We start from the raw sequence: 24,377 nt of genomic DNA on the forward strand, positions 1-24,377 counted from the left end.
TAAAAGACAGTCAAAAAAAGAGAGAGGGTTCTTCTGTTCACGGCTGTCCAGTGTCCACAGCACTTTAGACAAAACACAAGAATGTACTCTGCTGATTGCTCTTACTCAGACGCCCCCCAAAAAATCAGAAGACATGAATGTTTCAGCAGCAAACTGTCTATGCAGCTGACATGTTGATGTCTTAACAAATCATAGAGCAGCTATAGTAGGTCCTTCACACCAGTGGAGCACCCTTTTGCTCTTCAAGACCAGGGTTGGTGAACACTGCTTTACACTGCTACCAGAAAGTGTTCTCAGAGGGAGCGTTAATTCCTCACACAGCTGACTGGATCTCGCTGCACACATAGATGTTACTGGGCCTCACCCTCCTGCGGCTCCGGCCCGGCAACCTGGGACACAGCCTGCAGCTCTTGGGCATAAATTCCAGACAAGCCTCCCGGAACTTCCTGATCCTCCAGCAGTAGATGACGGGGTTAAACACCGTCTTCAGGTAGCTGAGCCAAAGTGCCCCCACACTGACAGGGTAAAAAGCCGGGCTGAAGTAGAACCTTTGGCTGAACACGGCCAGCAGACTGACTACGGTGTGGGGTAGCCAGCACACAGAGAAGCCGATATAGAGGATGAGGATGGTGGTGAAGGCACGGGTCTTGAAGCTCATGTCCACATTGACCTGGGGGGGCCGTTGCAGGCCGGTAAGACCCAGCTTGCTGACCTGGTTGAGGGCCGGAAGGCTGGCCTGGTCGTAGGTGTGGTTGTGGATGCGCAGGGCATTGCGGCGCACCTTGTTGAGGATGCACAGATAGGAGTAGAGCATGATGCCGAACGGCACAAAGAACACAGCCACCACCAGCAGCACCGTGTAGCTGCGGTCGGACAGCGACTCACTGTAGCCCAGCACGCACTGTGGCGCCCAGGCCTCCCCAATGCCCGTCACACCCGCCGTGCCCGCCCGCCAGCCGATCACAGACGGTAGCGCCACGCAGAGGGACAGCGCCCAGGAAGCGACAATGAGCAGCTTGGCGCGGTGCGGTGTCAGCTTATCCTGCCTCTGAACGATGATTAGGAAGCGGTCTACACTGATGATGAGGAGGATGTACACGCCTTCCAGGACGAAGAGCCAGTAGAGCATAACGGAAGCACGGCAGAACCCTCCCCCGAAGTGCCAGTCGGCCGTAACCATGGTAACGGCAGTGAAGGGCATGCAGAGCAGCGAGAGCATGATGTCAGAGAACGCCAGTGTGGCGAGGAGCAGGTTGATGGCGGAACGCATGGCGGGCTTCTGGTAGACGATCAGACAAACGATAGCGTTTCCCAGGAAACCAATGGTGATCATGAAGATCATGATGGCGGCCAGTGTCACCCGCAGGGTGACAGGCATGAAGGGACTAGTAGACCCAACCCCTGGCGGTGACGGTGGTGGTGAAATCACCACCCCTTCCTCCTCATCCGGCTCCATCAGGGGGGCACACCTAGCCAGCAGGCTGCCGTTGCAAAACTCCATGGCAATAGTCACCAGTCTACCAGTCAGTCCGACCCTGGATATGCATCATTGTTCTTTCGTCTGAGATTATGTTGTTGTCAGCTTCCTCGGTCAGTCACAAGTCCTGGTCTCCTCATTCATGGCAAGGTCTGAAACAGGAGCAAAATGAAACACGTAAGAAACACGTAGGAACAAATCCTGCATACCAGAATCATTTGAGTGCAATATAGTTCCTTAAGAACAAAACAGACTGCACCGACTTGTTGATTAGCCACTGTTCATCGACACCCAGCCGGTGATCTACTGCGCACAGCCGACGTTCGCTATGGTTTTGTCCAATGTGAATTAATAGTAGTGCTATGGGCTTTGGACATACACCTTGTACCCCTGCACATCAACTCGGTACCCCCTATATATAACTATGTCATTTTTACTCTTTATTTTTATTTGTTATTCACTCTGTATTTATTCCTCACGTCACTATTTTTATAACATTTTTTTCTTATCTGGATTATTGTAAATGAACCCGTAAGCATTTCACTGTTAGTCTACACCTGTTGTCTATGAAACATGTGACAAATACAATTTTATTTTATTTTATAACTTAAGTCCATATTTGTAGCATTATCAGAGTTGTTGTTTTCTATATTGGGGAATCCCACACAATCAGGAATGAAGCTAGTGATGGGCTAGGAGCGAGGGTATGGCTCATCAGCTTGTCACAGAGACTCTGCTAGAGTCTGTGAGCTCATGTCCATCCTGTTTCCACACAATGCAACAAAATCTCATCTGCTGGTGCAGCTCCACTACAGAATGTAATCCAGATGAAAGTGTGGCATCTTCAAAAGAGCTCACTCACAGAACACAACTGTTGCTATGGTTTCAACCCTTTCTCTCGTTCTGGGGGTGGGGTGGAGGACCGGGTTGGGGAATACTCTGGTTTTCAGCACTCCATCATGATGCACCACGTGGTTCCTTTCCCTGTACCCTGTTCCATGGAGCCCTTCTCAACAGCTATGCTGCTCTCAGACAGGGAGGTGACAACAAGTGGTCCTTCTGTAGCTCAGTTGGTAGAGCATGGCACTTGTAACGCCAGGGTAGTGGGTTCGATTCCCCGGGACCACCCATACGTAGAATGTATGCACACATGACTGTAAGTCGCTTTGAATAAAAGCGTCTGCTAAATGGCATATATTATTATTATTATTATAACCTGGAAGACAGGATCACTGTGTCAACATTATGGCTCTCATCAACCAATTAATATGGAGGTCACATTGTGCGTGCGTGCGTGCGTGCGTGCGTGCGTGCGTGCACGTGTGTGAACATATCACTGCCTCAAGTTTTACAAAGGAAACTTCTATATGAACTATTCCTTGGAAAATGGCTGTAGATTCTCGTACAAGACCTTGCATCAAAAGTGTAAGTGATTGTTATTGAGGCAAACAGGTCAGCAGTTCCACAGTCCCCCCCCCCCCCCCATCCCTTCTGTTACCTGAAAATGTCTGTGACATTATATTGTCTGTGTTTGAGAGGGGCTGTTGGGACCCACATACACACTCGGTCTCAGAGAAGTCTAACTCTGAAAATCCCTTTGGTCTCCACTGAGGTAGGTAAATCAGCTTTTAGTTTTCTTGCACCTTATTTGTGGAACAATCCAAATATCAAACCATCCCTTCAACACTTACTTACTAGTCTATTTCCTCCAGTGCCGGAGTGAAATGACTCTCTGGTATAAATGCATGTGACAGGAATAAGTAGAGCCCATTCTGAAGAAACAGAGCTTTGCTGCTACCAGGCTGCCCTCCCCCATTTCACCGTCCCTCCATCTCTTGTTGGATGAAATCCACCCACTGCTAAAGGCCCGCACGTGGCCTGATGGAGAGAATAAATATGGCAATATAACAGAGAGATGAAAGACAGAAGGAAAGACGGAGAGAGAGGGGATATAGAGAGAGAGACGGCAGTGCATTCTCACAGTTGATTACACGCCTCAAGAGCACTTCATCTGTTCCGAGATGAAAAGGTGCTACTTTAGATATTTACATTTAACCTTTATATATACAGGGAATCCCAATTAAGACCAGGGTCTCTTTTTCAATGGTGCCCCGTGTTACAGCAATCAACAATCTGAACAGCTTGAACAGATACAATTACATACTGTAGAGAGAAAAATTATATAAAGTGCTAAATGTATTAGATTTAACAAGTGTACAATGAAATAAGTCTTGAAGCGACCAAATCAAATCAAGCTTCATTTATACAGCAAATTTCAGACATGGAATGCAACACAATGTGCTTTACAGGGGAAAAATATATAAAAACAATTCAAATGAAAACTGAAATATTTACTACACAACAAACCTAACAGGATTTTAAAAAACTAAAGAATAACAAAAACTGAACGACTAAAAAGCACCCTACGGAAAAGCAAAGGTGTGTTTTAAGTTCTCTTTTAAAAATGTCCACAGTTTCAGCCCTGCTCAGGTTCTCTGGCAGGCTATGCCTCTCCATGCCTCTTAGTCCTGGACTTTGGGATAGTTAAAAGGCCAGTACCAGAAGACCTGAGGGACCTACTGGGTACATAACTTAAAAACATGTCTGATATGTATTGGGGTGCCCAATACAATTATCTTTAAATGAATTGTAAAACTCACAGACAGTCAGTGCAGAGGCCTTAAAGCCAGTGTAATGTGTGCTCTCCATCTGGTCTTGGTCAGTATCTGTGCTGCAGAATTATGTATGTTTTGCAGTTGACCAATGGCTTTTTTTGGTTTGACCAGACAGGAGAGCATTACAGTAGTCAATGTAAAATGACACCTAGGTTTTTTACCTGGTGTTTTATTTTTAGCTGGAGGAAGTTGTGAGCCATCCAACCACTTAAATCACTAATACAGTCTAATAATTTATCTTCGGAGCTAAAATCCTCTGGTGACACAGAAATGTAAAGTCGTGTATAGTCTGTGTAGCAGCGAAAATCTCTACTGTGCTTTCTGATAATGCTGCCATGTACAGGACCCAAATTGAATCTTGTGGAAAGCCACATGTGATACATCTATGTATTTTCTCTGAGATACTGTGCATTCGGAAAGTATTCAGACTCCTTCACTTTTTCAACATTTTGTTATGTTGCATATTCAAAAATGGATTAAATAAAACATTCTCCTTATCAATCTACACACAATACCCCATTATGACAAAGTGATAAAAGGTTTTTAGAATATTTTTCAAATGTATTACAAATAATTAACAGAAATACCTTATTTACATAAGAATTCAGACCCTTTGCTATGAGTCTCGAAAATGAGCTCATGTTCATCATGTTTCCATTGATCATCCTTGAGATGTTTCTACAACTTGATTGGAGTCCACCTGTGGTAAATTCAATTGATTGTCCATGGTTTGGGAAGTCACACACTTGTCTATATAAGGTCCCACAGTTGACAGCATGTCAGAGCAAAAACCAAGCCATGAGGTCGAAGGAATTGTCTGTAGAGTTCCGAGACAGGATAGTGTCAAGGCACAGATCTGGAGAAGAGTACCACAAAATTTCTGCAGCATTGAAGGTCCCCAAGAACACAGTAGCCTCCATAATTATTAAATGGAAGAAGTTTGAAACCACCAAGTCTCTTCCTAGAGCTGGCCGCCCAGCCAAACTGATCAATCAGGGGAGAAGGGCCTTGGTCAGGGAGGTGACCAAGAACCTGATGGTGACTCTGACAGAGCTCCAGTGTTCCTCTGTTGAGATGGGAGAACCTTCCAGAAGGACAACCATCTCTGCCACACTCCACCGATCAGGCCTTTATGGTAGAGTGGCCAGACAGAAGAAACTCGTCAGTAAAAGGCACATGACAGCTCGCTTGGAGTTTGTCAAAAATGCACCTAAAGGACTCTCAGACCATGAGAAACAAGATTCTCTGGTCTGATGAAAGCAATACTGAACTCTATGGCCTGAATGCCAAGCGTCACATCTGGAGCAAACCAGGCACCGATCATCACTTGGCCAATACCATCCCTACGGTGAAGCATGGTTTGGCAGCATCATGCTGTGGGGATGTTTTTCAGTGGCGGGGACTGAGAGACTAGTCAGGATCGAGGGAAATAGAAAGAGATCCTTGATGAAAACCTGCTCCAGAGCGCTCAAGGACTTCAGACTGGGGCGAAGGTTCACCTTCCAACAGGACAATGACCCTATGCACACAGCCAAGACAACGCAGGAGTGACTTCGGGACAAGTCTCTGAATGTCCTTGAGTGGTCCAGCCAGAGCCCGGACTTGAACCCGATCGAACATCTCTGGAGAGACCTGAAAATAGCTGCGCAGCAACCTAACAAGAGCTGTTTGGCATATATATTGGCTCTAAAATCATTTACCACTTTAACTAAGGCTGTCTGTGCTGTCTGTGCTGTGCTGTGGTGGGCCCAGAAAGCAGATTGGATTTCTTTTTAAATACAGTTGGCACTCAAAAGATGATTGACATAAGGAAGTGGATGGCTGCAAACTTTCTACTATTAAACTCGGACAAAACAGAGATGCTTGTTCTAGGTCCCAAGAAACAAAGAGATCTTCTGTTGAATCTGACAATTAATCTTAATGGTTGTACAGTCGTCTCAAATAAAACTGTGAAGGACCTCGGCGTTACTCTGGACCCTGATCTCTCTTTTGAAGAACACATCAAGACCATTTCGAGGACAGCTTTTTTCCATCTACGTAACATTGCAAAAATCAGAAACTTTCTGTCCAAAAATGATGCAGAAAAATTAATCCATGCTTTTGTCACTTCTAGGTTAGACTACTGCAATGCTCTATTTTCCGGCTACCCGGATAAAGCACTAAATAAACTTCAGTTAGTGCTAAATACGGCTGCTAGAATCCTGACTAGAACCAAAAATTTGATCATATTACTCCAGTGCTAGCCTGGCTTCCTGTCAAAGCAAGGGCTGATTTCAAGGTTTTACTGCTAACCTACAAAGCATTACATGGGCTTGCTCCTACCTACCTCTCTGATTTGGTCCTGCCGTACATACCTATACGTACGCTACGGTCACAAGACGCAGGCCTCCTAATTGTCCCTAGAATTTCTAAGCAAACAGCTGGAGGCAGGGCTTTCTCCTATAGAGCTCCATTTTTATGGAACGGTCTGCCTACCCATGTCAGAGACGCAAACTCGGTCTCAACCTTTAAGTCTTTACTGAAGACTCATCTCTTCAGTGGGTCATATGATTGAGTGTAGTCTGGCCCAGGAGTGGGAAGGTGAACGGAAAGGCTCTGGAGCAACGAACCGCCCTTGCTGTCTCTGCCTGGCCGGTTCCCCTTTTTCCACTGGGATTCTCTGCCTCTAGCCCTGTTACGGGGCTGAGTCACTGGCTTGCTGGGGCTCTCTCGTGCCGTCCCTGGGGGGTGCGTCACCTGGGTGGGTTGATTCACTGTTGTGGTCAAGATCTTTGTGGGCTATACTCGGCCTTGTCTCAGGATGGTAAGTTGGTGGTTGAAGATTTCCCTCTAGTGGTGTGGGGGCTGTGCTTTGGCAAAGTGGGTGGGGTTATATCCTTCCTGTTTGGCCCTGTCCGGGGTGTCCTCGGATGGGGCCACAGTGTCTCCTGACCCTCCTGTCTCAGCCTCCAGTATTTATGCTGCAGTAGTTTATGTGTCGGGGCTAGGGTCAGTTTGTTTATCTGGAGTACTTCTCCTGTCCTATTCGGTGTCCTGTGTAAATCTAAGTGTGCGTTCTCTAATTCTCTCCTTCTCTCTTTCTTTCTCTCTCTCGGAGGACCTGAGCCCTAGAACCATGCCCCAGGACTACCTGACATGATGACTCCTTGCTGTCCCCAGTCCACCTGGCCATGCTGCTGCTCCAGTTTCAACTGGCCTGGGCCCTAGGACCATGTCCCAGGACTACCTGACATGAGGACTCCTTGCTGTCCCCAGTCCACCTGGCCATGCTCCTGCTCCAGTTTCAACTGTTCTGCCTTACTATTATTCAACCATGCTGGTCATTTATGAACATTTGAACATCTTGGCCACGTTCTGTTATAATCTCCACCCGGCACAGCCGGAAGAGGACTGGCCACCCCACATATGCTCTCTCTAATTCTCTCTTTCTTTCTCTCTCTCGGAGGACCTGAGCCCTAGGACCGTGCCCCAGGACTACCTGACATGATGGCTGCTGTCCCCAGTCCACCTGACTGTGCTGCTGCTCCAGTTTCAACTGTTCTGCCTTATTATTATTTGACCATGCTGGTCATTTATGAACATTTGAACATCTTGGTCATGTTCTGTTATAATCTCTACCCGGCACAGCCAGAAGAGGACTTAGCCCGGTTCCTCTCTAGGTTTCTTCCTAGGTTTTGGCCTTTCTAGGGAGTTTTTTCTAGCCACCGTGCTTTTACACCTGCATTGTTTGCTGTTTGGGGTTTTAGGCTGGGTTTCTGTACAGCACTTTGAGATATCAGCTGACGTACGAAGGGCTATATAAATAAATTTGATTTGATTTGATTTGATTTGATTGAGCTGTTAGAAAACCAATTTCTCCTGAAATTTGCTTAAAAATGTAACGTTGGAGATTCAACAACAATTGTCAAGACCTCAAGGTTCTAGATTACTTTTCTTGAGAAGGGGTTTCACCATAGCAGTTTTTAGTGCAGTGGGGAACATTTCTGTGAACAGGGCGTGATTAACAGTAGCTTGCACACTTTTTTGAAGGTGGGGAGGATATGATCGAGAAGGCAGGTAGAAAGCTTAAGTTGTGATACCACTTTCCTTTGCTTGGTAGGCTAGGGCACATATCATCAAACTTCTTATCAGGTCTTATCAGGTCTTGCTTGACTGAAACCCAGTCTAATGTCTGTTATCTTGTTTCTAAAATATGCAGCAAACTCATCACATTTCAATGTGGAGAAAAGTTCACATAGGTTTGCGGGGGTAGGATTTGTCAGGCCATCAATGGTTAAGAAGAGCACTCCGAATTATTATTTTGGCATTTAGCGATCAAGTTACAAATATGAGCATTTCTGGCATTTCTAATTGCCTTGTTACATACGCCAAGTTGCTCTCTCAAAATATCATAATGGACATGCAACTTTGACTTTCTCCACTTCCAGTCTGCCTTTTTGCAATTTGTCTTTCATTTATTAGTTTCCTCACTCATCCAAGGGTGTGGCCTTTACTGGTGCTAAGGCATCAATGATTGCCCTTAATTTGCTATTAAAGTTATCATCTAAATCATCACAAGTGGAAAGTGACCTAATGAAACAAGGACGTCCAGCTCTGAAATACCCTTACAGAAAAACCACATGAATTTCATGTAATCGCATGTGATCTTATGTGAAGTTAATTTGATAACATGTAACAACATGTAAAAGCAACATGTGATAACATGACACTACACATGTGAAAACAGGATCTCATGTGAAATACTGTAAATGTGACAACATGGGCATGCAGGATTTCAACATTTGATACCATGAAACTACACCTGACAACATGCAATTGCACATGTGAGTTTTGTTGCGAAATAGGAAGCCGATTCTAGATTTATTTTTGGAATTGGAGATGCTTAATGTGAGTCTGGAAGGAGAGTTTACAGTCTAACCAGACACCTAGGCATTTGTAGTTGTCCACATATTCTAAGTCAGAACCGGCCAGAGTAGTGATGCTGGACGGGTGAGAAGGTGTGGGCAGCGATCGGTAGAAGAGCATGCATTTAGTTTTTCTTGCATTTAAGAGCAGTTGGAGGCCACAGAAGGAGAGTTGTATGGCATTGACGCTCGCCTGGAGGTTATTTAACACAGTGTCCAAAAAAACGACCAGATGTATACAGAATGGTGTCGTCTGCGTAGAGGTGGATCGAAGAATCACTAGCAGCAAGAGCGACATCATTGATATATACAGAGAAAAGAGTCGGCCCGAGAATTGAACCTTGTGGCACCCCCATAGAGACTGCCAGATGTCCGGACAACAGGCCCTCTGATTTGACACACTGAACTCCATCTGAGAAGTAGTTGGTGAACCAGGCGAGGCAGTCATTTGAGAAACCAAGGCTATTGAGTCTGCCGATACGAATACAGTGATTGACAGAGTCGAAAGCCTTGGCCAGGTCGATGAAGACGGCTGCACAGTACTGTCTGTTATCGATGGTGGTTATGATATCATTTTGACCTTGAGCGTGGCTGAGATGCACCCATGACCAGCTCCGAAACCAGATTGCAGAGCAGAGAAGGTACGGTAGGATTCAAAATGGTCCGTGATCTGTTTGTTAACTTGGCTTTCAAAGACTTTAGCAAGGCAGGGCAGGATAGATATAGGTCTGTAACAGTTTGGGTTTAGAGTGTCTCCTCCTTTGAAGAGGGGGATGACCGCGGCAGCTTTCCAATCTTTAGGGATCTCAGACGATACGAAAGAGAAGTTGAACAGGCTAGTAATAGGGGTTGCAACAAAACAATTGCAGGGGAAAATTTTAGAAAGAGAGGGTCCAGATTGTCTAGCCCAGCTGATTTGAGGGGGTCCAGATTTTGCAGCTCTTTCAGAGCATCAACTGTCTGGATTTGGGTGAAGGAGAAGCGGGGGGAGGCTTGGGCAAGTTGCTGCGGGGGGTGCAGAGTTGTTGGCCGGGTTATGGGTAGCCGGCTGGAAAGCATGGCCAGCCATAGAAACATGCTTATTGAAATGGTTGATTATCGATTATTAGATTTATCGATGGTGACGGTGTTTCCTAGCCTCAGTGCAGTGGGCAGCTGGGAGGAGGTCTTATTCTCCATGGACTTTACAGTATCCCAAAACTTTTAGGAATTTATGCTACAGGATGCACATTTCTGTTTGAAAATTGCTAGCCTTTGCTTTCCTAACTGACTGTGCATATTGGTTCCTAACTTCCCTGAAAAGTTGCATATCGCGGGGGCTATTCGATGCTAATGCAGTACGCCACAGGATGTTTTTGTACTGGTCAAGGGCAGTCAAGTCTGAAGTGAACCAAGGGCTATATCTGTTCTTAGTTCTACATTTATTGAATGGGGCAAGCTTATTTAAGATGGTGAGGAAAGCACTTTTAAAGAATAACCAGGCATCCTGTACTGACGGGATGAGGTCAATATCCTTCCAGGATACCCGGGCCAGGTTGATTAGAAAGGCCTGCTCGCTGAAATGTTTTAGGAAGCGTTTGATAGCGATGAGGGGTGGTCGTTTTACCGCGGACCCTTTACGGACGCAGGTAACGAGGCAGTGATCATTGAGATCTTTGTTTTAAGACAGCAGAGGTGTATTTAGAGGGCAAGTTGGAAAAGATGATATCTATGAGGGTGCCCATGTTTATGGATTTAGAGTTGTACCTGGTAGGTTCCTTGATAATTTGTGTGAGATTGAGGGCCTCTAGCTTAGATTGCAGGACAGCCGGGGTGTTAAGCATATCCCAGTTTAGATCACATAAAAGTGCGAACTCTGGCCCAACGCTCTAACCACTACGCTACCTGCCACCCCAATCTAAGGTAACACCAAGTAATTTAGTCTCCTCAAATTGTTCAACAGCCACACCATTCATTACCATATTCAGCTGATTTCTAGGACTTTTACAATTGTTTATTTAACCTTTATTTAACTAGGCAAGTCAGTAAAGAACCAATTCTTATTTACAATGACGGCCTACCCCCAGCCAAACCCTAAACGACGCTGGGCCAATTGTGTGCTGCCTGATGGGACTCTCAATAACGGCCGGGTGTGATACAGCCTGGAATCGAACCAGGGTCTGTAGTGACACCTCTAGCATCTAGATGCAGTGCCTTAGAACGCTGCACCCCTCGGGAGCCCAAGTTAGGCAATGATTTGTACCGAATACAATGCTCGTAGTTTTAGAGATGATCAGGACCCATTTTTTACTACCCATTCCAATACAGACTACAACTCTTTGCTAAGGGTTTCCGTGACTTCATGAGCTGTGGTTGCTGATGCGTACAGGGTTGATTCATCAGCATACATGGACACACAGGCATGAAACGTTTTCCATTTTACAAAACGTGGAAATTTCACATTTTCCTGAAGGGATTGCATACATGTACTTCTTCCTTGTCCTGGGAAATGTTCTTGTTACTTATGTTGTGTCTTTGGCTATGCTGGATTAAGTAGTATGACATGCTATTCTATCAAATTATTTCTCCGTAATTAATCTTACCTGATTGAGCTAATCATGTGAATGTAATTAACTAGAGAGTCGGGCACCACAAAATAATATTTATAAAGCTGTTATCTTCCGAATGTTATTTTCCGAATGTTATCTTCCGAATAAACTCTCTTTTACATCAATAGCAGTCAATATTAATCGTCATCTTAATTCAGTCTCATCTGAAAGTTGTAAATTCTTGGTTATCTGCACGAACCCTAGCTAACAATTTGAATCAGCAATACAAAAATGGGTTTAATTATTTATTTACTAAATACCTAACTAATCACACAGAATTACACATACACATAATTAAATCATAACTTAATTACAAATTACGTCATAAAGGAAAACGTCCCTGGCAGGCGGAACAGATATGACAGCTGGTTACACAAAAGAAAAGGGCTGGGTTTGAGTGAAAGAGAGGGAAGACTGAGAAACAAAGGGCGAAGCTGTGCTATCGTAAATACAGTATCTTATGCATTCTAAGTTACCGCCCATTTGGAAAAGGAAAATGCAATGAATATTTACTCTGAGCTGCGCTTCGGTAGGTTGGTGGTAGATGGAAGGCCGTGTTACCAAACCGAGTCCTTTGAAGAATGTCTCTGGTGGTCAATTGGATACGTTGTAGTAACGTTGTTGTGTGATAGACGGGATACTCTGTCTGTTCCTTCCTATCCTAACCCTCATTTGCATCTGCTGTTGCTAACTCAACGGCTAGGAGGTATCACTTCTGTAGTGAATAAGGGTTCAAAGTTCATACCATTCGCAACCAAAGCTCATGCTGATGTTGGCTTCATTCTATAGTTATTATCTGAACCATTCTGACATCGGACCGTCGTCCTCACGTCCTCGGAACAGGAGGTTATATTGTCGTCAAGGGCTTATATAGGAAGGGAGAGGAGGGCGTGTTTGAAAAGTTTATAGCCTATGTCCCTTCACAGGGGTGGGCCACTGATTGAGCAGAGCCCTATCTTATGAAAACCCAAATTTCACATTTTAGAAGCTAAAATCACATTTCATCCCATCACGAATAATTTCATATTCAAACATTTAAATTGAACAACAATTCCATGTGAATCCGATAACTCTTATCATTGATGAGAATGTCTCAGGTGACCACCGAACTGACATCATATTCATTAAGTACCACCGCATATGTTCAATTGGTCAGATTACCAGAATATAGTTCATTTCCCCCCATCTTCTGATGTTCCCAGAATGTCTATGTTAACCAAGGGTTTTGCAAATGTAACATCAGTAGGGTGGAGAGAGGAAAAAGGGGGGAAGAGGTATTTATGACTGTCATAAACCTACCCCTAGGCCAACGTCATGACACTTACAACCTCATGCTAATCGCATTAGCCTACATTTACATTTACATTTAAGTCATTTAGCAGACGCTCTTATCCAGAGCGACTTACAAATTGGTGCATTCACCTTATGACATCCAGTAGAACAGTCACTTTACAATAGTGCATCTAAATCTTAAAGGGGGGGTGAGAAGGATTACTTATCCTATCCTAGGTATTCCTTAAAGAGGTGGGGTTTCAGGTGTCTCCGGAAGGTGGTGATTGACTCCGCTGTCCTGGCGTCGTGAGGGAGTTTGTTCCACCATTGGGGGGCCAGAGCAGCGAACAGTTTTGACTGGGCTGAGCGGGAACTGTACTTCCTCAGTGGTAGGGAGGCGAGCAGGCCAGAGGTGGATGAACGCAGTGCCCTTGTTTGGGTGTAGGGCCTGATCAGAGCCTGGAGGTACTGAGGTGCCGTTCCCCTCACAGCTCCGTAGGCAAGCACCATGGTCTTGTAGCGGATGCGAGCTTCAACTGGAAGCCAGTGGAGAGAGCGGAGGAGCGGGGTGACGTGAGAGAACTTGGGAAGGTTGAACACCAGACGGGCTGCGGCGTTCTGGATGAGTTGTAGGGGTTTAATGGCACAGGCAGGGAGCCCAGCCAACAGCGAGTTGCAGTAATCCAGACGGGAGATGACAAGTGCCTGGATTAGGACCTGCGCCGCTTCCTGTGTGAGGCAGGGTCGTACTCTGCGGATGTTGTAGAGCATGAACCTACAGGAACGGGCCACCGCCTTGATGTTAGTTGAGAACGACAGGGTGTTGTCCAGGATCACGCCAAGGTTCTTAGCGCGTTGGGAGGAGGACACAATGGAGTTGTCAACCGTGATGGCGAGATCATGGAACGGGCAGTCCTTCCCCCGGGAGGGAAGCAGCTCCGTCTTGCCGAGGTTCAGCTTGAGGTGGTGATCCGTCATCCACACTGATATGTCTACCTGTCTACATCAGAAGGGGGAAAGGAGAAGATTAATTGTGTGTCTTCTGCATAGCAATGATAGGAGAGACCATGTGAGGTTATGACAGAGCCAAGTGACTTGGTGTATAGCGAGAATAGGAGAGGGCTTAGAACAGAGCCCTGGGGGACACCAGTGGTGAGAGCGCGTGGTGAGGAGACAGATTCTCGCCACGCCACCTGGTAGGAGCGACCTGTCAGGTAGGACGCAATCCAAGCGTGGGCCGCGCCGGAGATGCCCATCTCGGAGAGGGTGGAGAGGAGGATCTGATGGTTCACAGTATCGAAGGCAGCCGATAGGTCTAGAAGGATGAGAGCAGAGGAGAGAGAGTTAGCTTTAGCAGTGCGGAGCGCCTCCGTGATACAGAGAAGAGCAGTCTCAGTTGAATGACTAGTCTTGAAACCTGACTGATTTCGATCAAGAAGGTCATTCAGAGAGAGATAGCGGGAGAGCTGGCCAAGGACGGCACGTTCAAGAGTTTTGGAGAGAAAAGAAAGAAGGGATACTGGTCTGTAGTTGTTGACATCGGAGGGATCGAGTGTAGGTTTTTTCAGAAGGGGTGCAACTCTCGCTCTCTTGAAGACGGAAGGGACGTAGCCAGCGGTCAGGGATGAGTTGATGAGCGAGGTGAGGTAAGGGAGAAGGTCTCCGGAAATGGTCTGGAGAAGAGAGGAGGGGATAGGGTCAAGCGGGCAGGTTGTTGGGCGGCCGGCCGTCACAAGACGCAAGATTTCATCTGGAGAGAGAGGGGAGAAAGAGGTCAGAGCACAGGGTAGGGCAGTGTGAGCAGAACCAGCGGTGCCGTTTGACTTAGCAAACGAGGATCGGATGTCGTCGACCTTCATTTCAAAATGGTTGACGAAGTCATCTGCAGAGAGGGAGGAGGGGGGGGGATTCAGGAGGGAGGAGAAGGTGGCAAAGAGCTTCCTAGGGTTAGAGGCAGCTGCTTGGAATTTAGAGTGGTAGAAAATGGCTTTAGCAGCAGAGACAGAGGAGGAAAATGTAGAGAGGAGGGAGTGAAAGGATGCCAGGTCCGCAGGGAGGCGAGTTTTCCTCCATTTCCGCTCGGCTGCCCGGAGCCCTGTTCTGTGAGCTCGCAATGAGTCGTCGAGCCACGGAGCGGGAGGGGAGGACCAAGCCGGCCTGGAGGATAGGGGACATAGAGAGTCAAAGGATGCAGAAAGGGAGGAGAGGAGGGTTGAGGAGGCAGAATCAGGAGATAGGTTGGAGAAGGTTTGAGCAGAGGGAAGAGATGATAGGATGGAAGAGGAGAGAGTAGCGGGGGAGAGAGCGAAGGTTGGGACGGCGCGATACCATCCGAGTAGGGGCAGTGTGGGAGGTGTTGGATGAGAGCGAGAGGGAAAAGGATACAAGGTAGTGGTCGGAGACTTGGAGGGGAGTTGCAATGAGGTTAGTGGAAAGAACAGCATCTAGTAAAGATGAGGTCGAGCGTATTGCCTGCCTTGTGAGTAGGGGGGGAAGGTGAGAGGGTGAGGTCAAGAGAGGAGAGGAGTGGAAAGAAGGAGGCAGAGAGGAAAGAGTCAAAGGTAGACGTGGGGAGGTTAAAGTCGCCCAGCACTGTGAGAGGTGAGCCGTCCTCAGGAAAGGAGCTTATCAAGGCATCAAGCTCATTGATGAACTCTCCGAGGGAACCTGGAGGGCGATAAATGATAAGGATGTTAAGCTTCAAAGGGCTGGTAACTGTGACAGCATGGAATTCAAAGGAGGCGATAGACAGATGGGTAAGGGGAGAAAGAGAGAATGACCACTTGGGAGAGATGAGGATCCCGGTGCCACCACCCCGCTGACCAGAAGCTCTCGGGGTGTGCGAGAACACGTGGGCGGACGAAGAGAGAGCAGTAGGAGTAGCAGTGTTTTCTGTGGTGATACATGTTTCCGTCAGTGCCAAGAAGTCGAGGGACTGGAGGGAGGCATAGGCTGAGATGAACTCTGCCTTGTTGGCCGCAGATCGGCAGTTCCAGAGGCTACCGGAGACCTGGAACTCCACGTGGGTCGTGCGCGCTGGGACCACCAGATTAGGGTGGTCCCGTTTGTATGGTCTGTGCAGAGAGGAGAGAACAGGGATAGACAGACACATAGTTGACAGGCTACAGAAGAGGCTACGCTAATGCAAAGGAGATTGGAATGACAAGTGGACTACACGTCTCGAATGTTCAGAAAGTTAAGCTTACGTAGCAAGAATCTTATTGACTAAAATGATTAAAATGATACAGTACTGCTGAAGTAGGCTAGCTGGCAGTGCCTGCGTTGTTGACTTTGTTGGCTAGCTGGCAGTGGCTGCATTGTTGACACTACACTAATCAAGTCGTTCCGTTGAGTGTAATAGTTTCTGCAGTGCTGCTATTCGGGGGCTAGCTGGCTAGCTAGCAGTGTTGTTTACGTTACGTTGCGTTAAAAGAACGACAATAGCTGGCTAGCTAACCTAGAAAATCGCTCTAGACTACACAATTATCTTTGATACAAAGACGGCTATGTAGCTAGCTATGTAGCTAGCTACGATCAAACAAATCAAACCGTTGTACTGTAATGAAATTAAATGAAAATGTTATACTACCTGTGAATGCGACCGGGTTGTTGAGTCCTATTCGGTAGACGTTGGCTAGCTGTTGGCTAGCTGTCGGCTAGCTGTTGGCTAGCTAGCAGAGTCTCCTACGTTAAGGACGACAAATAGCTGGCTAGCTAACCTCGGTAAATTAAGATAATCACTCTAAGACTACACACTCTAAACTACACAATTATCTTGGATACGAAGACAGCAAAGACAGCTATGTAGCTAGCTAACACTACACTAATCAAGTCGTTCAGTTGAGTGTAATAGTTTCTACGGTGCTGCTAATCGGTGGGCGTTTGCTAGCTGGCTAGCTGGCTAGCTGCTGGGCAAATAGCAGTGAAGACTACGTTAGGATGACGAAATACGATAATTATGCAATTATCTTTGATACAAAGACGGCTATGTAGCTAGCTAAGAAGAAATTGCTAAGATTAGACAAATCAAACCGTTGTACTATAATGAAATGTAATGAAAAAGTTATACTACCTGCGGAGCGAAGTGCCGATGCGACCGCTCGCTCCAACCCGGAAGTATTTACATTAGCTCAACTGTCCTGCAGGAGACCCACCGATCCTGAAGAAGTTTCTAACTATATGTGCAGTTTATATGTGCCAGTGTATTCAACACGGGGCGTGGAATGGCAGAGTATGACCAGGAGGATGTCACACAGATATGACAGACTGACTGACTGACTGACTGATGGCAGCAGGTGCCATTATTACATGCTCAAGATGACCTGGCCATCTAGTCTGGCACTCACTCATGTTTCTCCTGTTAATACCTACATCGACATCAATTGGATTCAATAAAACACACTGTTTCCTATGATACATATTAGGCTTTGCTCTATACTGCTACCCTGCCTGCACTCCTTACAACAACAGATTGTCTGAGCATCTTAGTTCCAACTATACAATCAATATGGTGTAAATATATAATCTGGCTGTGTTTTTATCCATCCACTGTTTGGTGTAGGCTACTCACATCGACGAACTCTATCCAATGAGATATCAGAAAACTGTTTGGTGTACTTATGCCACTTCAATGCACTCTATCCAATGAGAATGCAGATTACAATTCAGGCAACACAAAGAGAACAGCCCTCTTCTTCATCAGGTCAATATATGGTTGCTGGGATGACATTTCTTGGTAGTTACAATGATTGAGAGTAGCTGTGAAATGACAGCGTTTTAGCTACTTTGCAGATATGAAACAAACAGACAATCGTAATATCAGTCAAAAATATCAAATTCACAGTTTATGCTACAGACCCAACTTTATAAGAGGTTTAAAAATAAGTTCTAATTGACTTAACATTCCATAATGTACACTAAGGCATTGTTGGCAGAGTAGATGGATGCAGTTCAATGCATGATTAATATAATTCCCCAATACATTTCTTGGTAGTTAAAAATACATTGTACCAGGTGGTAAATAACAGCTGGCCTGGTACATTGTTTGCTGCCTCTATTCGGGATGCATTGTTTCAGTTTCAATGACTCAATGTTTAGGACAAAAATGGACAAACGTTATGTTATGTCAATACAATCAAACTACCAATTTCAATGATCACAAGTCAGTCATAATGTGTCATGTTTTGTCATTTATTATCATGTCTTGTCCCTGTGCTCCCCATTCTATTCGTTTCCCTCTGCTGGTCTTATTAGGTTCTTTCCCTCTTTCTATCCCTCTCTCTCCCCCTCCCTCTCTCACTCTCTCGCTCTCTCTTCTCTCTATCGTTCCGTTCCTGCTCCCAGCTGTTCCTATTCCCCTAATCATCATTTAGCCTTCCCACACCTGTTCCCGATCCTTTTCCCTGATTAGAGTCCCTATTTCTCTCCTTGTTATTCGTTTCTGCCCTGTCGGTTCCTTGTCAAGAATTCACCGTGCTGTGTTTGTGTATCGCCCTGTCGTGTCGTGTTTTCCTCAGATGCTGCGTGGTGAGCAGGTGTCTGAGTCTGTTTGGTTCAAGTGCCTTCCCGAGGCAACCTGCTGTTCACCTGCTGTTCAAGATCGAGTCTCCAGTTTGTCCTCGTCATTTCGAGTGAAAGTTGTGTTTTTTGATTGTATTTACTTTACTGGATTAAAGACTCTGTTTTCGCCAAGTCGCTTTTGGGTCCTCTTTCACCTGCATGACAGAAGGAACCGACCAAGGAATGGACCCAGCGACTTCAGACGCTCGTTACACTGCCGTCGAGATCCAAGGAGCCATGCTCGGCAGACACGAGCAGGAATTGTCTGCTGCTCGCCATGCCGTGGAGAACCTGGCCGCTCAGGTTTCCGACCTCTCTGGACAGTTCCAGAGTCTTCGTCTCGTGCCACCTGTTACTTCCTGGCCTGCCGAGCCTCCAGAACCTAGGGTTAATAACCCACCTTGCTACTCCGGGCAGCCCACTGAGTGCCGCTCCTTTCTCACACAGTGTGAGATTGTGTTCTCTCTCCAACCCAACACATACTCTAGAGAGAGAGCTCGGGTTGCTTACGTCATTTCACTCCTTACTGGCCGGGCTCGAGAATGGGGCACAGCTATCTGGGAGGCAAGGGCTGATTGCTCTAACAAGTACCAGAACTTTAAAGAGGAGATGATTCGGGTTTTTGACCGTTCAGTTTTTGGTAGGGAGGCTTCTAGGGCCCTGGCTTCCCTATGCCAAGGTGAACGGTCCATAACGGATTATTCTATTGAGTTTCGCACTCTTGCTGCCTCTAGTGAGTGGAACGAGCCGGCGCTGCTCGCTCGTTTTCTGGAGGGACTCCACGCAGTGGTTAAGGATGAGATTCTCTCCCGGAAGGTTCCTTCAGATGTGGACTCTTTGATTGCTCTCGCCATCCGCATAGAACGACGGGTAGATCTTCGTCACCGGGCTCGTGGAAGAGAGCTCGCATCAACGGTGTTTCCCTGCTCCGCATCGCAACCATCTCCCTCCTCTGGCTCAGAGACTGAGCCCATGCAGCTGGGAGGGATTCGCATCTCGACTAAGGAGAGGGAACGGAGGATCACCAACCGCCTGTGCCTCTATTGCGGAGTTGCTGGACATTTTGTTAATTCATGTCCAGTAAAAGCCAGAGCTCATCTGTAAGCGGAGGGCTACAGGTGAGCGCAACTACTCAAGTCTCTCCATCAAAATCCTGTACTACTTTGTCGGTCCATCTACGCTGGACCGGTTCGGGTGCTACATGTAGTGCCTTGATAGACTCTGGGGCTGAGGGTTGTTTCATGGACGAAGCATGGGTTCGGAAACATGACATTCCTTTCAGAGAGTTAGAGAAGCCTACGCCCATGTTCGCCTTAGATGGTAGTCATCTTCCCAGTATCAGATTTGAGACACTACCTTTAACCCTCACAGTATCTGGTAACCACAGTGAGACTATTTCTTTTTTGATTTTTCGTTCACCGTTTACACCTGTTGTTTTGGGTCATCCCTGGCTAGTATGTCATAATCCTTCTATTAATTGGTCTAGTAATTCTATCCTATCCTGGAACGTTTCTTGTCATGTGAAGTGTTTAATGTCTGCCATCCCTCCCGTTTCTTCTGTCCCTACTTCTCAGGAGGAACCTGGCGATTTGACAGGAGTGCCGGAGGAATATCATGATCTGCGCACGGTCTTCAGTCGGTCCCGAGCCAACTCCCTTCCTCCTCACCGGTCGTATGATTGTAGTATTGATCTCCTTCCGGGGACCACTCCCCCTCGGGGTAGACTATACTCTCTGTCGGCTCCCGAACGTAAGGCTCTCGAGGATTATTTGTCTGTGTCTCTTGACGCCGGTACCATAGTGCCTTCTTCCTCTCCGGCCGGGGCGGGGTTCTTTTTGTTAAGAAGAAGGACGGTACTCTGCGCCCTGCGTGGATTATCGAGGGCTGAATGACATAACGGTTAAGAATCGTTATCCGCTTCCCTTATGTCATCAGCCTTCGAGATTCTGCAGGGAGCCAGGTGCTTTACTAAGTTGGACCTTCGTAACGCTTACCATCTCGTGCGCATCAGAGAGGGGGACGAGTGGAAAACGGCGTTTAACACTCCGTTAGGGCATTTTGAGTACCGGGTTCTGCCGTTTGGTCTCGCCAATGCGCCAGCTGTTTTTCAGCCATTAGTTAATGATGTTCTGAGAGACATGCTGAACATCTTTGTTTTTGTCTATCTTGACGATATCCTGATTTTTTCTCCGTCACTCGAGATTCATGTTCAGCACGTTCGACGTGTTCTACAGCGCCTTTTAGAAAATTGTCTCTACGTAAAGGCTGAGAAGTGCTCTTTTCATGTCTCCTCCGTTACTTTTCTCGGTTCCGTTATTTCCGCTGAAGGCATTCAGATGGATTCCGCTAAGGTCCAAGCTGTCAGTGATTGGCCCGATCCAAGGTCACGTGTCGAGTTGCAGCGCTTTTTAGGTTTCGCTAATTTCTATCGGCGTTTCATTCGTAATTTCGGTCAAGTTGCTGCCCCTCTCACAGCTCTTACTTCTGTCAAGACGTGTTTTAAGTGGTCCGGTTCCGCCCAGGGAGCTTTTGATCTTCTAAAAGAACGTTTTACGTCCGCTCCTATCCTCGTTACTCCTGACGTCACTAGACAATTCATTGTCGAGGTTGACGCTTCAGAGGTAGGCGTGGGAGCCATTCTATCCCAGCGCTTCCAGTCTGACGATAAGGTTCATCCTTGCGCTTATTTTTCTCATCGCCTGTCGCCATCTGAGCGCAACTATGATGTGGGTAACCGTGAACTGCTCGCCATCCGCTTAGCCCTAGGCGAATGGCGACAGTGGTTGGAGGGGGCGACCGTTCCTTTTGTCGTTTGGACAGACCATAAGAACCTTGAGTACATCCGTTCTGCCAAACGACTTAATGCCCGTCAAGCTCGTTGGGCGTTGTTTTTCGCTCGTTTCGAGTTTGTGATTTCTTACCGTCCGGGTAGCAAGAACACCAAGCCTGATGCCTTATCCCGTCTGTTTAGTTCTTCTGTGGCTTCTACTGATCCCGAGGGGATTCTTCCCTTATGGGCGTGTTGTCGGGTTAACAGTCTGGGGAATTGAAAGACAGGTTAAGCAAGCACTCACGCACACTGCGTCGCCGCGCTTGTCCTAGTAACCTCCTTTTCGTTCCTGTTTCCACTCGTCTGGCTGTTCTTCAGTGGGCTCACTCTGCCAAGTTAGCTGGTCATCCCGGTGTTCGAGGCACTCTTGCGTCTATTCGCCAGCGCTTTTGGTGGCCGACTCAGGAGCGTGACACGCGCCGTTCGTGGCTGCTTGTTCGGACTGCGCGCAGACTAAGTCGGGTAACTCTCCTCCTGCCGGTCGTCTCAGACCGCTCCCCATTCCTTCTCGACCATGGTCTCACATCGCCCTAGACTTCATTACCGGTCTGCCTTTGTCTGCGGGGAAGACTGTGATTCTTACGGTTGTCGATAGGTTCTCTAAGGCGGCACATTTCATTCCCCTCGCTAAACTTCCTTCCGCTAAGGAGACGGCACAAGTCATTATCGAGAATGTATTCAGAATTCATGGCCTCCCGTTAGACGCCGTTTCAGACAGAGGCCCGCAATTCACGTCACAGTTTTGGAGGGAGTTCTGTCGTTTGATTGGTGCGTCCGTCAGTCTCTCTTCCGGGTTTCATCCCCAGTCTAACGGTCAAGCAGAGAGGGCCAATCAGACGATTGGTCGCATACTACGCAGCCTTTCTTTCAGAAACCCTGCGTCTTGGGCAGAACAGCTCCCCTGGGCAGAATACGCTCACAATTCGCTTCCTTCGTCTGCTACCGGGTTATCTCCGTTTCAGAGTAGTCTGGGTTACCAGCCTCCTCTGTTCTCTTCCCAGCTTGCCGAGTCCAGCGTTCCCTCCGCTCAAGCGTTTGTCCAACGTTGTGAGCGCACCTGGAGGAGGGTGAGGTCTGCACTTTGCCGTTACAGGGCACAGACTGTGAGAGCCGCCAATAAACGCAGGATTAAGAGTCCAAGGTATTGTTGCGGCCAGAGAGTGTGGCTTTCCACTCGCAACCTTCCTCTTACGACAGCTTCTCGTAAATTGACTCCGCGGTTCATTGGTCCGTTCCGTGTCTCCCAGGTCGTCAATCCTGTCGCTGTGCGACTGCTTCTTCCGCGACATCTTCGTCGCGTCCATCCTGTCTTCCATGTCTCCTGTGTTAAGCCCTTTCTTCGCACCCCGTTCGTCTTCCCTCCCCCTCCCGTCCTTGTCAAGAGCGCACCTATTTACAAGGTACATAAGATCATGGACATGCGTTCTCGGGGACGGGGTCACCAATACTTAGTGGATTGGGAGGGTTACGGTCCTGAGGAGAGGAGTTGGGTTCCGTCTCGGGACGTGCTGGACCGTTCACTCATTGATGATTTCCTCCGTTGCCGCCAGGATTCCTCCTCGAGTGCGCCAGGAGGCGCTCGGTGAGTGGGGGGTACTGTCATGTTTTGTCATTTATTATCATGTCTTGTCCCTGTGCTCCCCATTCTATTCGTTTCCCTCTGCTGGTCTTATTAGGTTCTTTCCCTCTTTCTATCCCTCTCTCTCCCCTCCCTCTCTCACTCTCTCGCTCTCTCTTCTCTCTATCGTTCCGTTCCTGCTCCCAGCTGTTCCTATTCCCCTAATCATCATTTAGCCTTCCCACACCTGTTCCCGATCCTTTTCCCTGATTAGAGTCCCTATTTCTCTCCTTGTTATTCGTTTCTGCCCTGTCGGTTCCTTGTCAAGAATTCACCGTGCTGTGTTTGTGTATCGCCCTGTCGTGTCGTGTTTTCCTCAGATGCTGCGTGGTGAGCAGGTGTCTGAGTCTGTTTGGTTCAAGTGCCTTCCCGAGGCAACCTGCTGTTCACCTGCTGTTCAAGATCGAGTCTCCAGTTTGTCCTCGTCATTTCGAGTGAAAGTTGTGTTTTTTTGATTGTATTTACTTTACTGGATTAAAGACTCTGTTTTCGCCAAGTCGCTTTTGGGTCCTCTTTCACCTGCATGACATAATGTGGCTAATATATGCTAGTGTATCTATTTATGTAGCAAGCTAAAAACACAGAGCCTAACGTTAGCTAGATAGCTAGCTATCTACCTACTGGGAGGACATCATGTCATTGGAGGAGTGGGTTAGTGACTGACTTTTTCCTCTCGTATCGTTCTTTGGTGGCTACACAGGTAAAGAAATTCACTCTGGCTAGCTATCTACTCCGATTTCAGAGCACTCTTGTCTGAGTGTGCCAGAGCGCAGAATAACTGATGCATTTACAAATGTGCAAGGCCCTTTCTGAAATTAAATCAAATTGTATTGGCCACATACACATATTTATCAGATGTTATTGCGGGTGTAGCGAAATGCTTGTACAACCGGTGTCAGTAAACGTAAAAAGTGATAGTTAGTCACTAACGCTCTATATAACATATAAACAGCCTAACCAGCTCTGCTAGGGGGAGTACAATCGTCAGTGAGGAGTTCTCTCATTATTTTTCTGGAAGTAGCTAGCTAGCAATGTAGCCAACTTTAGCCAGTTAGCTTGGGTGGTTGGTTGGTTGGGACAATGCATACATTGGCAGGCAAGCTGCAGAAGGATAAGCAGGCCATTCCCCATCGTTTAACAGTGCAATTTTGACAGCCAACTAGCTTTAAAATCTTAAGAGGGTTTATCAGGACAGATGGTTATTTAAGCAATAAGGCCCGGGGGTGTGTGGTATCTGGCCAAAATACCATGGCTAAAGACTGTTCTTATGCACAACTCAACGCCGTGGTATATTTCCCATATACCACAAACCCCTGAGGTGCCATATTGCAATTATAAACTGGCGACCAAATTAATTAGAGCAGTAAAAATAAATGTTTTTTCATTCCCATAGTATACGACCTGAAATACCACAGCTGTCAGCCAATCAGCATTCAGAGCTTGAACCACCCAGT

General features: G+C 47.0%; 1 protein-coding gene across 1 annotated transcript in view; it reads right to left on the minus strand.

Annotated features, from left to right (window-relative positions):
- Nucleotides 1-54: 54 nt before the first annotated feature.
- Nucleotides 55-24,377, minus strand: part of LOC124021716 (high-affinity lysophosphatidic acid receptor-like) — a 27,300-nt gene continuing 2,977 nt past the window's right edge. Inside the window, exon 2 of the mRNA XM_046336868.1 lies at nucleotides 55-1,629. Within this exon, the coding sequence (XP_046192824.1) occupies nucleotides 314-1,501 (1,188 nt within the window). The 5' untranslated portion in view covers nucleotides 1,502-1,629 and the 3' untranslated portion in view covers nucleotides 55-313. The remainder of the gene's footprint in view (nucleotides 1,630-24,377) is intronic.

This window comes from Oncorhynchus gorbuscha, linkage group LG01, assembly GCF_021184085.1.
Source record: "Oncorhynchus gorbuscha isolate QuinsamMale2020 ecotype Even-year linkage group LG01, OgorEven_v1.0, whole genome shotgun sequence".
NCBI classification, from domain to species: Eukaryota; Metazoa; Chordata; class Actinopteri; order Salmoniformes; family Salmonidae; genus Oncorhynchus; species Oncorhynchus gorbuscha.